The sequence below is a fragment of the Mixophyes fleayi genome, chromosome 8, assembly GCF_038048845.1.
Source record: "Mixophyes fleayi isolate aMixFle1 chromosome 8, aMixFle1.hap1, whole genome shotgun sequence".
Lineage (NCBI taxonomy): Eukaryota > Metazoa > Chordata > Amphibia > Anura > Limnodynastidae > Mixophyes > Mixophyes fleayi.
This window is the reverse complement of record NC_134409.1, coordinates 3,523,348-3,536,566: the sequence shown is the minus strand read 5'-3', so window position 1 is coordinate 3,536,566 and position 13,219 is coordinate 3,523,348. Positions and strand designations below refer to the sequence as shown.

General features: G+C 41.5%; 1 protein-coding gene across 1 annotated transcript in view; it reads left to right on the top strand.

Annotated features, from left to right (window-relative positions):
- ARTN (artemin) overlaps positions 1 to 3,571 on the top strand; it is a 32,167-nt gene extending 28,596 nt beyond the window's left edge. Inside the window, exon 5 of the mRNA XM_075181660.1 lies at positions 570 to 3,571. Coding sequence (XP_075037761.1) covers positions 570 to 1,009 — 440 coding nt within the window. The 3' untranslated portion in view covers positions 1,010 to 3,571. The remainder of the gene's footprint in view (positions 1 to 569) is intronic.
- The last annotated feature ends 9,648 nt before the right edge of the window (positions 3,572 to 13,219 follow it).

Genomic DNA, 13,219 nt, shown 5'->3' with positions numbered 1-13,219 from the left:
GGTGGAAATGAAATTTTACTTTTTGCATGCAGGGCAGATACTCACAAGCTGCGCTCCGAGTACCGGAGGCAATTAATGAGACGGCAGCTGTAAATAAAGTGGTTTACTGAGCTCTAAAATAAAAACGTTAAAAAGGTGTAACAGCGCCCGCCACCTACCTCTATATGAATGTAAATATTATATAACACACAGTCCGTATATCAATTGAGCAATGATTTAATAATAATAAAACATAGTAATTAGCAAATACCCATATAGAGAACAGTAAATTACTTAATTGCAAATGCTTTTTAGCTGTTTTTTAACTAATCAGTGTAAACTGAGAGGAAATTGTGTATATTTTAGTGATTTGCTAATTTCTGTATGGGTACATAGAGTTGAGCTAACACACACCTCCTGCCAACTCTAAATTTGTCCGTACATTTAAAATTAGCATTTCCCCCGTCACATGGTTTTGCCAAGGTGCACAATATCCCTGTTTAGCTGCACTTGCTCCTAAATACAATGAGGCTCTACAAGAGTTAGAGAAAAGATCTGATTCTCCTTAATATGTTCCTTTTATACTTTAGAAAACACAACATCCGAGGGCCACGGCAAAGATGAATCACAAGACAACATCCTATTGCGCGCTGAACGTTCTTCCAAAGTCCCGGGCAAGGGGAAAAACGGTAACAGGAACAAAAAACACGGGGCTCCCAAGAACGGAGATAATGACTGCAGCAAACAAAGTCTGAGAATGCGAGTTCGAGACCTGGATATGGGACACAACTCCGATGAATGGATTACATTTTATTACTGCAGTGGTTCCTGCAAACAATCCAGCAATTATGATCGTACGCTTACTAAGCTACTGGAAAGAATGGTCATCCCGACGAAACCTCAGGAGCAGGTTAGCAATCAGCCTTGCTGCCGACCCACCGGCCTTCTCCCCGTGTCCTTTATGGATGTCAACAACAATTGGATAGTGGTAAATAAGTTGTCTGCGGCCAATTGCAAATGTGGGCGCTGATGTTTGTAAGACTAGAAGAACAAGCAGGAGGAATAACTGACAGCTCCTGGTATAAACCAAGAAGCGCCAAGGCAGGGAATGCCGAACAGTACGATGCCCAACTGGAGAAGCAATGGATGGGATGTGGCATTTTGCTGCCTAAAACTGAAATGCAGGAGGAAAATAAACCTCCTTGCAATCTGCAGGTCAAGTTGATGGTCCTACAAAGTTTCACCACAGTTGTCTGAGATGTTCAAACTTGGTAATCGGGTAGCACAGAAACAACCAACTCGCATTTTGGGGAATTTAAGAGATCAGTCAATCAAAAGTGTATTTGAAGCACTCAGAGGTTTTTTTTAAAAAAAAATAAAAAAATTCCAACCTACCATATTGTGAGAGAGACATAGGACATTCTCACAAGATAAGTGACTACCTTAATAAACTGTTGTAATGCTACAAATAGTACAGGATAAGAATGGACAAAGGATGTTCATGAACATTTTGCCTCCCTACTCCAGACCAACAATTTGTGGTCTTGTATCAACTTTTGTATAAACAACACAGAGGATTTTACTTGTTCATTTATGATGTATTTAATGATTTGGGCCAGTCAGGTGCTAGAAAAATACAGATGTGGATGGATGTTTTAATTCATAACTTTATTCCAGTTTCATAAGATTTGAAGGTGATCACAGGCTGATTGATAAAGTGTAACACCCTCATGATCAGAATCATTGTTCATCAACGCCTCCAGAACCAACTTGTGGTTCCTTCTCCAGCCTTCAGATATTAGAGACACGTTTACCTCCTGAGAACTAGGACTTATGAGAGTTAATCTTAGTAAAACTTACTTAGAAGCCCAGCCCTTTATTCCAGTGGTTACACTAACTTCTTGTAGCAAGATAACATTCTGCGCTATTTAATAATAAAACAGTAAAGCATTTCCAACTATAAATAGTCCCACAGGTCTGCAGAAAGCTAGAATTAAGCAGACAAGGAAAAGGCAAGACCCTACTCCGACTCTTCCCAATTCCTAGAACATACCACAACCCCACTGTTCAGCACCTGCCTATTTTTGCTATTTGGCTATATGTGAATATTCTGTTGGCATCCGGCTATTTATTCCACTGTTCCTAAACACAGACAACGTTAATGTTACATGAGGATTTCAGATGCCGTATTAAAAGCACACGCAAAGAGACAGCGAGCTGTCTCCCTAAAACATAGTTTTCTTTGTTGTAACATATAAAAGGCAATGATACAAAAATGTGTATACTATAATAAATGGCGCACGATGCTGCCAATTCTAAGATTGAGCAATTACCTGATGGCCTCAGCAATATAACTAGTAGTTTTGTTCCAAAGCCATAAAATAATTACATTGTGGTGCTGCCGTTTCATTCTTCCGCAGCTAAAACATTATTTGGCCGCTTTCAATTTCTGGGTTGATGTTTAACCCCCTGAAGTATTGCTCAACATACAAGGAGAGAAGTGACTCTTGGATGCTAAAAGTGACATTAAAAACATGCTGTTTCCCCACCTTATTTATACAAATAAAATAGTGATCACTTTAAAATACGTAATCGGTTATCCAAGAAAACTAACTGAAACAAAAAGTAGCAAATGTATAATATACATATAGGAAAAAAAAATCTCTATGTGGACAGAGCACCCCTCGCTGGAAGGTTGCGGGTGCACAGTGAAGCCCCTCACCGTACCTAGGCACCTATTCCGATTCCTGCTCTGTTCAGACGCTAAGGTGGAAGGTGCCCAAGTCTGAAACAAATAATTCTGTTTACAAGGTCTCTTAAGATCTTTATTGAGCATGAAAGTATTTTTCTGAGACATTTTTAAACTATGGTTTGGATAGGTACTCAGCACCTGAATATAGTATAGTATTTTACATGATAAAGACCCCACGCAACATTATTTCATCCGGGTAACTTGAAGCAGCGCTGTAATATGGGGGTGGTGGGAGATTAAAACAAAGAGTTCACAGATGCTGCTAATTTTGGGCTCTCTTGACTTCCTGCATTATAATTTGAAGGGGCTTAATCTAACCTTGGGTTTTCCTTACAGAAAGTGACAAAGGTCCAGAGTGTATAATAAAATACTATACAGTATGTTATTACAGGCTCTACGGTGCACAAGAATTGCCCCAACACCATGACATCCCCTCTGATCAGATGTCACAGACAACCTGCCCCCCTGACTAACAACCAAGGATCCTCTCCATGTTTCATGTGCTGCTACAGTGATAGGAAGGGCACAGAAGATCATAACCTGGCAAACTTATATATTGAGGATGGCTCTGAAGCTGTAGTGGAACTACAAGTTCCAGCATTCTCTGCCAGACATGGTATGCTGGGAGTTGCAGTTCCACAACAGCTGGAGAGCCTCAGGTCCCCTAACTTATGCTTTAAAGGGAAAAAATCTAATTAAAATGTTATTTAAAGGAGACTCTGTCGCTCTATTTGTATATTATGACCATGCACCAATGCAACGTATTCTAATTCTAACCACCCCCACAATGACAGTAACTCCCCCCACCCCTCACTACACTTATAGACACAGAGCAAACCATATCTATCCTAAACACTATACCAACTTTCTGCAATTATAGCTGTAATCTGTACGTAAATGGCCTATTCCATTGTGGATCACTATTTATTATATCTAACTTATTTATTTATTGTATTTTGTATAATTTTGTTTTCCTTTTAAAAAGACAACTATTTATTACCATCTCTTTTTACCTTGTTTATATTTTGTGAAGTAGTCAATGTTTAAAATCTATTTTTTATGACACTAAGTCAACCTACCTTAACCTTGTGTATGTTCTAAGGGGCCAGGAAAACATTGCTGATTCCAGTTCAAGACATTTGATAGGGGGATATAAACCGGTAAAGGATGATTTAGCAAATTCATTGGTTACATTCAACATGTTTGTCTGTTAAATTAAATAATATTGTTATATAGTTTGTACTGTTTTATAGTGATATTAACCTAAATACTGTTTTTATTGCAATAAAACTATATTTTTGTATAAATGCTTGTTTACTATAGGAATAAAGCTAATACTTAATCACTGTTTTCTGTGAGCGTAAAATTTTAAAAACCATTAAAAACACACAAACACTATAGATTTAATACAAGGTTAGCTTAATATTACTTTAATATAAAGAAACTTAAGGCTTTGCTGTGGTTAGTTATATCAGAATAATATTCTGGATGTGGGACAGGTTTTATAATGTAAGCAACATGATATTTCTTTTTAATAATTGATCTTTAACATGCAATGTGTTACTATTAAGTGAAAAGCCCAGCGGTTAAGGACATTAAATATATAACCAAGAAAAACTGTACCCCAGAAACCAAAAAGTAGATTGTAAGGTCTATGGGTAACTGAAGTGCTGTTGAACAGAATACAGAGCTACGTAAATATGGATGCACTATGTCATACTTGCCAACTCTCCCGCATTGTCCGGGAGACTCCCGCATTTTGCGAGAGTCTCCCGGACGAGTGTGGCAATCTCCCTGATAGGAAGGGGGAAAAATTTAGTTTAAACGCCGCGATTCACCCGGAATCGCGGCGTTTAGCCCCGCCCCCACTGTAAAATGACGCGATTTGCGTCATTCCGTCACGGGGGCGGGGCCAAAATGACGCGATTTCGCAGCCCCGCCCCCTGCACGCCCACGTCCCAGCCGGCATCTCCCGGAAGAAAAAAAAAAAATGTTGGCAAGTATGCACTATGTATAAAAAATAGTAAAAGAATCAGAAATTCCTAAGTATGGGTAATTCATAAATAACTTGCCATATCCAATTTGACAAGTTACCAAAAGCAGCAACTGTTCCCAAATATGTGTAAGAAAATGCAAATCATATTTAGAGACTATACTTCAGCATAACAAAAGCATCAGCTAGAATTAGCAAATGTGTTTAAGAATGTTACAATGTTACCATGGTTACATAGACACAGAGCCGGATTTACACCTCATGGGGCCCTAGGCAAGATATCGGTTTGGGCCCCCCCTTCACACACACAGTGGCACCTCACACACACACATAATACACGCACACACATAATACACGCACACAGTGGCCCCTGACACACACATAATACACAAACACAGTGGCCCCTCACACACACATAATACACACACACAGTGGCCCCCTCACACACACACACATAATACACGCACACAGTGGCCCCTCACACACATAATACACGCACACAGTGGCCCCTCACACACACACACACATAATACACGCACACAGTGACCCCTCACATACACACAATACACATAATACACACACAGTGGCCCCTCGCACACACATAATACATGCACACAGTGGCCCCTCACATACACACAATATACATAATACACACACACACAGTGGCCCCTCACACACACACAGTGGCCCCTCACACACACACAATACACACACACACACAGTGGCCCCTCACAGACACATAATACACACACACAGTGGCCCCTCACACACATAATACACACACAGTGGCCCCTCACAGACACATAATACACACACACAGTGGCCCCTCACACACACACATAATACACACACACAGTGGCCCCTCACACACACATAATACACACACTATTAATATACTACCTTACCCCTCCCCCAACTTACCTTTTTCCATCTAGGAGCTGTGGACTGGAGTCTTCATCCCCTTCACACATGGGACGGCACCTGTCATGTGGTGCACGCCCAATGTGACACAGAGCAGGAGACCAGTCACCACACTGGCCCCATGTGGCCCCTCCCCCGACTCCCGACCCCCCCCCCCCCCGCACGAGTCACACACAGTATATACTGCTGATAGAGAGCAGCCTGTCAGTCACACACAGCATAATGCTGATAGAGAGCAGCCTGTCAGTCACACACAGTATATACTGCTGATAGAGAGCAGCCTGTCAGTCACACACAGTATATACTGCTGATAGAGAGCAGCCTGTCAGTCACACACAGTATGTACTGCTGATAGAGAGCAGCCTGTCAGTCACACACAGTATATACTGCTGATAGAGAGCAGCCTGTCAGTCACACACAGTATGTACTGCTGATAGAGAGCAGCCTGTCAGTCACACACAGTATATACTGCTGATAGAGAGCAGCCTGTCAGTCACACACAGTATATACTGCTGATAGAGAGCAGCCTGTCAGTCACACACAGTATATACTGCTGATAGAGAGCAGCCTGTCAGTCACACACAGTATATACTGCTGATAGAGAGCAGCCTGTCAGTCACACACAGTATGTACTGCTGATAGAGAGCAGCCTGTCAGTCACACACAGTATGTACTGCTGATAGAGAGCAGCCTGTCAGTCACACACAGTATGTACTGCTGATAGAGAGCAGCCTGTCAGTCACACACAGTATATACTGCTGATAGAGAGCAGCCTGTCAGTCACACACAGTATATACTGCTGATAGAGAGCAGCCTGTCAGTCACACACAGTACATACTGCTGATAGAGAGCAGCCTGTCAGTCACACACAGTACATACTGCTGATAGAGAGCAGCCTGTCAGTCACACACAGTATATACTGCTGATAGAGAGCAGCCTGTCAGTCACACACAGTATATACTGCTGATAGAGAGCAGCCTGTCAGTCACACACACAGTATATACTGCTGATAGAGAGCAGCCTGTCAGTCACACACAGTATATAATGCTGCTAGAGAGCAGCCTGTCAGTCACACACAGTACATACTGCTGATAGAGAGCAGCCTGTCAGTCACACACAGTACATAATGCTGATAGAGAGCAGCCTGTCAGTCACACACAGTATATAATGCTGATAGAGAGCAGCCTGTCAGTCACACACAGTACATACTGCTGATAGAGAGCAGCCTGTCAGTCACACACAGTATATACTGCTGATAGAGAGCAGCCTGTCAGTCACACACAGTATATACTGCTGATAGAGAGCAGCCTGTCAGTCACACACAGTATGTACTGCTGATAGAGAGCAGCCTGTCAGTCACACACAGTATGTACTGCTGATAGAGAGCAGCCTGTCAGTCACACACAGTATGTACTGCTGATAGAGAGCAGCCTGTCAGTCACACACAGTATATACTGCTGATAGAGAGCAGCCTGTCAGTCACACACAGTATATACTGCTGATAGAGAGCAGCCTGTCAGTCACACACAGTATATACTGCTGATAGAGAGCAGCCTGTCAGTCACACACAGTATATACTGCTGATAGAGAGCAGCCTGTCAGTCACACACAGTATATACTGCTGATAGAGAGCAGCCTGTCAGTCACACACAGTATGTACTGCTGATAGAGAGCAGCCTGTCAGTCACACACAGTATATACTGCTGATAGAGAGCAGCCTGTCAGTCACACACAGTATATACTGCTGATAGAGAGCAGCCTGTCAGTCACACACAGTATATACTGCTGATAGATAGCAGCCTGTCAGTCACACACAGTATATACTGCTGATCAGTGTCTGTGAGGTAAAACTGCTCAGGAGTTTCTTCAGCTGTCTACTGTTCAGTTCTGTGAATTGGCTTCAAGGGCAGCACAGTGGCCTAGTGGTTAGCACTTCTGCCTCACAGCACTGAGGTCATGAGTTCAATTCCCAACCATGGCCTTATCTGTATGGAGTTTGTATGTTCTCCCTGTGTTTGCGTGGGTTTCCTCCGGGTGCTCCGGTTTCCTCCCACACTCCAAAAACATACTGGTAGGTTAATTGGCTGCTATCAAAATTGACCCTAGTCTCTCTCTCTCAGTCTCTGTCTCTCTGTCTGTGTATATTAGGGAATTTAGACTGTAAGCTCCAATGGGGCAGGGACTGATGTGAATGAGTTCTCTGTACAGCGCTGCGGAATTAGTGGCGCTATATAAATAAATGATGATGATGATGATGATGAAGGAACAGACCAATCTGTGAAGGGGGAGCAGTGCTATATGACAATGACATGATCCTCCTCAGTTTGTATATGTTATTATTTAAAAAGAAACAATCAGACCACAGAGATAATAGTATAACCACGTTTGTTTTGACCCTGGCTATTGCCTCAAAACAGTATGGAAATTAATCTCTGGATAATAAAACTATGTCTCATAATCATTGACTGAGCACTCATGTAAAATACTGTCTGTATTACCTTTATATCCTTCCATAATAAAACTCTAAACTGTAGTTAGATAATATATATATATATACAGTGTTCTCTATATTACCACAAGGACCCTCAGTAACTAGTTACCCCCCAGTACTGACTGCTGAGGACACTGAGCAGTAACAGCCCCCGGTCTCTGTACCCCACAGATCATCTGACAGAACATTGTCATCAGGTAGAAAACTCTGCACAAGATTCTTGTTCTCATCAGACATTATATTTATTTATTTTAAAGAAACACAGATCAGGCGACTGTCACAGGGAATAATACAGTATAATAATTACTAGTTCTGACTCTGGTTAATAGCCTCAAACCAGTCATATAAATATCTGTGGTAATAATAATGTAACAGTGGAAGATACTGTATAAAATCACCTAAGTGCAGCTAGAGTCTAGTTATAACCCCATATGCCTATTGTAAACACACACACACATATATATATATATATAACTCTGCTGACTTATCTCATAAACAACTTCCCCCACTGGGTACTCAGCTGTAACTGTCAGTGAAGCAGCAGATTCTCCATTATGTCAGTCAGGATCCTCTGACTGGATTTTCCCGCCTTTGGAGTGTACCAACCAGCGGGGGGGGGGGGGGGGGGGGTCTCCTTTACACTCCCAGCACTGGTGGTTTTTCTTTTGTTTTTTTTTTATATATACCCCCTATGGGGTACTGAGCTGACACAAGGAGGAGATGTGAGGAGAAGCAGCAGCAGCAGAACTCTCTGAGGGGCCTCTGAAGTCCGAATATCTCCGGCTCCGGAGCGTACCACTGACAGGGGGAGAATCTCTCACTCGTTCCCCGCTGTCTGATGGTTCAAACGCCCAGAGGAAGCCTCTATCTGCCCAGGCTGCCACACTGCGTTGTGCCTCTGTATCAATGCCCATTGGGAATCCTTCCTAGGGCTCTATGAGATCCACGTCCCCCCTCCGCCTCAGCAGGGGACTTGGTATCTCCCAGTATGACCGGTCCTCGGACTGAGTGCGGCGCTCTCTGCCTGTGGGACAGCCGCACTGCGCTGTGCTCCTGTATCAATGCCCATTGGGAATCCTTCCTAGGGCTCTATGAGATCCAAGTCCCAGCAGGGGACCTGGTATCTCCCAGTATGACCGGTCCTTGGACTGAGTGCGGCGCTCTCTGCCTGTGGGACGGCCGCAGAGCGCTGTCACCGCTCCTGATCAATAAACACCACACTGATCTGTGCGGACTTTTATAAATATTCTTCTTCTTCTTTCTTTTTTTTAAAGAAAACAGAGCATTGCTCCATTTTGAAACCTGTGAGGAAAAAAATGTTAAATACATCCATCCTCCTCTGATAACCACATTTGCAGCTTGTTAAAAAATGATCAAAGGATTGAAAAGCTCTTTATTATTCAATCCACAATTATGTCATGCGTTTTATAAGATACTCCGAAATCAATTAAAATGTGCTAAAGTGAGTGTCAATCTCCACTGATTACAACGGCGACTATCTCTACATCCCTCAGCTTCAAACTAAATCAAAGCATAATCCGAAATAATTACAATAATTCTATACTCACTTATTAACTTCAGTCACCAAATTAGTGGATATAAGACAGTAATCTATCCTTGACATTGTACAGCGGACAGACAGGTGTCCTCCAAACCAATGGGATGTCTATGTCTGTAACTATCTCCTAGGTACAGATGTTTAGTAAATTGCGTCAGACATATCGTGGGATACATTGCAGAGGGCTGTAGTTTTCTTTTTATCAAGTAATAGAGAAGCAACTGTATTGAAATGTCCTCTGACAATTAAGTTATCTTCAGCAAAGGGAGACAGTTTAGTAAGAATATTAATAATGAAGATTTTATCCCAGACAATTGACAAATATATAGTGTGTTACACAGTGTAATTCTAACATTTATTGATATTTCCACAATTATCTTTTCTATAGGTGTCAACCTGTCTGATCTACAGAATGTACATTCATCAACAAAGGTTTCTTTTATCTTGACTTCCATCTATATGAAGCATAAGTCATTGTCACCGCACATTTAACAAACTCCGACATCATTTGTCATATTCTTTTCAAATTGATATACTGTGAAAAAATGTCAAACCAGATTTTGTCACGGAAGACACAGAAGTAGTGGGATTCTCACGTATTGCTGTGACTGGCACCATAATATAATTAAAACCATTACATTTTATATATAAGCTATGATTGCAGGGGCGAATGCAGGATTTAGAAGGGGGGCAGCAGCTCCTTTTCGGCGAGTCTGAATTGTACAGCAGTCGCGGCGCTTTCAAGAAGCATCCGCGGCAGTGCTGTATTATACTACAATACAGCACTGCCGCGGACGCTTCTTTGACAGCGCCGCGGCTGCTGTACAGTACCATTGGTTCGCGGAGGGGAGGGGTTTCTGGAGAACCAGAAACCCCCCCTGCGTGCGCCACTGGACTGAGAGCCTAAAGCTGGGTATACACTATAGAAAATCACTTTAGATGCGATGTTTGTAACGATTTTACCAACGACTGAAAGTCCCGATGATCATGCAGATTCCTGTGTACACACCTACACGATTTACCGTCAAATCTGTGATCTTCATCTCTCATAACCATCTGCTGAAAAGGTCCTGACTGTACACTGTACAGATATCTGCCTACACTGCTGGTGGTGAGTGTGTACACACTGCCACATTTGCCCAACCACGCTCCATCGTTGATCGTGTTATTTAGGAAGTTTATAAAACCAAATCAACAGATGCAATGAGCTTTGGTAAGATAAAACATGATCGTTGGAGCGTACACACTAATGTAATATCTCACCTAACAGTCATTTATCGTGTGATCTGTGGGATAATTGCATCAGTATGCACCCAGATTTAGAGATTGCACGGTAGTCTACCAGCTGCAGGATTATGGTTTGATTTATGAGATACTTTAAAATCTTTTAATATAAATCAAACAACACTCTTAAGTTCAGCTTATCACCATTGCACATTACTAATACTTTTATGACAAATGTGTACCAATATGATCAAACACCCCTTCTAAATCCTTTTAGAATTGCAACATTTATGAATGATATAAATTGGCATTTTTTCCTCATTGTGGGGAGCCAATATGTGGTTTTATTTTTATGATGTCACATTGATGTAAATACCACAATGTATAATATATATATAACATATATGGCTCTAGAACTTAGCAATATTGGTTAATTAAATAGCCTGAACTGTGTTTTCATAAATGATATAGAGCAATTGGATCTAATTCGATACGATACAAGAAATTCAAAATAAGCTCATGTGTGAATGAGAGTTTGTGGAATGTCTGTTGTTTGTGGAATAAACTTACTAAAGATTGGGAAATGTGCACTGTGTTAATTTGCATCAATCGCCCTCCCACGAAAATCCTCCTGGACTGCTGTATGTGAGTTCATGTACATTTACTTATGAGTACTCGTCAGATTGATACATGTTTAAGAACACTGAATAAAAATTACATTTTATCTATATGGAAATGTCCCCTTTACTTTACTATTAATTTAGTCCTTAAAGATTTATTTTTTGCTGTGCTTTCAGAAAAAAGAGTTTTTTTTATATTTCTCTATTCTTTATCATATTTTATTTTTAATATGAAAGGCAAAATTAGTAGGAAAAAGTGAAAATAAATAAATAACATGTGACATGACGTACAAAAGTTGGACAATACAAAAGACAAGATAAGACATAAATAATAATAATAATAATAATAATAATAATAATAATAATGAGGTACTTTTTCTTTTATTGAATGCTCCTCCTTGCGGATTAGTTTCTGCAGAACGGATCTTTTTTTAATTGTTTCCAAGAGTGGAGCAATAAACAAGTCTCCCAGTGGTTGGAGAATATTTCTCCTTCATGTATGTTGATGTGGGACCCCCAAGGGTCTGTTCGCACATTTCCTAAATTGTGAATTGCAAGAATTTTTTTTGCAATTTGCTGTCACCACATCTGGCTGCTCCAAGTGCATCTGATTTATTAATTCAGCCATAAAACCTCTGCCTCTAGCAATGTTTGTACTTGTTATAATGATATTCATTGTTACAGACATATCTTTGCATTTCCTTTGGATGGATAAATTACTTGTTTTTATTTCCCGACCTAAAGCTGCCAAAATTGTGGTACACGATTGTTCCAACAGGGTTTTTGCCAAAGCCGGAAGTAGGTGTCCATGAAGTCTCCAAAAAAGTTTTCTCCGGAGAACAGAAGATTCTGTTACTATGTAAGGAGCGGGTACATGCGTGCGTTCGGTTTTAGCGTGTCGCCATCTTCAAGAATAAAATGTAATCACATGATATTTATAGCCCTTCCCATAAAATCAATGAACAATCCGCATAACAATAACTGTAAAACAATATTTTACATATCATGGTCCTGATGTAACTTGGGTGTAATTTACAGCTCAGATCTGAACGCAAAAATAGCGCAGCTCAGTTCGTATTCTGAGTTGTACACATCTCGACCTACGTCTGCACCCACATTCACATGCATAGAATCAGAAGCTGTTAGCGTGTGATGGCAACCATCCTCATTATCATTAGCGTGTATAAAGCGGCTATAAAAGGCGTGTATATGTGTCTGCACCCAGGTCAGCAACGGCTCGCAGTTCCGCAACCACGCCCTGACCGCACTTGTCCTATGTGAGGCTGCACCGTCCCTCAGCAGGCACAAGTGTGGATACGTGTAACTCTGCATAGACGTAGGGATTTTTTGTGTACATGGGCAGAGTGACATCAAGCAAATTATGCAACGCAAACTATGCACGTGCATAGAAACAGCCCAGAAATGAGCAGCCTGGGGAGGGTTTTCACTATTGCGGGGGACCCCATATTGGGGGGGGGGGGCGGGGGGTTATTGCAGAGGAATACAGCCCAGGCTGTCTAGCTCTGGTTCAGTCTTTGGGCATCTCTCAGGTACGTGATTTTCCGTTGTATCACTTGCTCCAGCTACAGGTCAGGTGTAAGTGCTGATTACTAGTGATAACGGCTGTGTATACAGCTAGAATATGTGTCTGCAATCAGGAGCAACTGTAACAATGTATTTT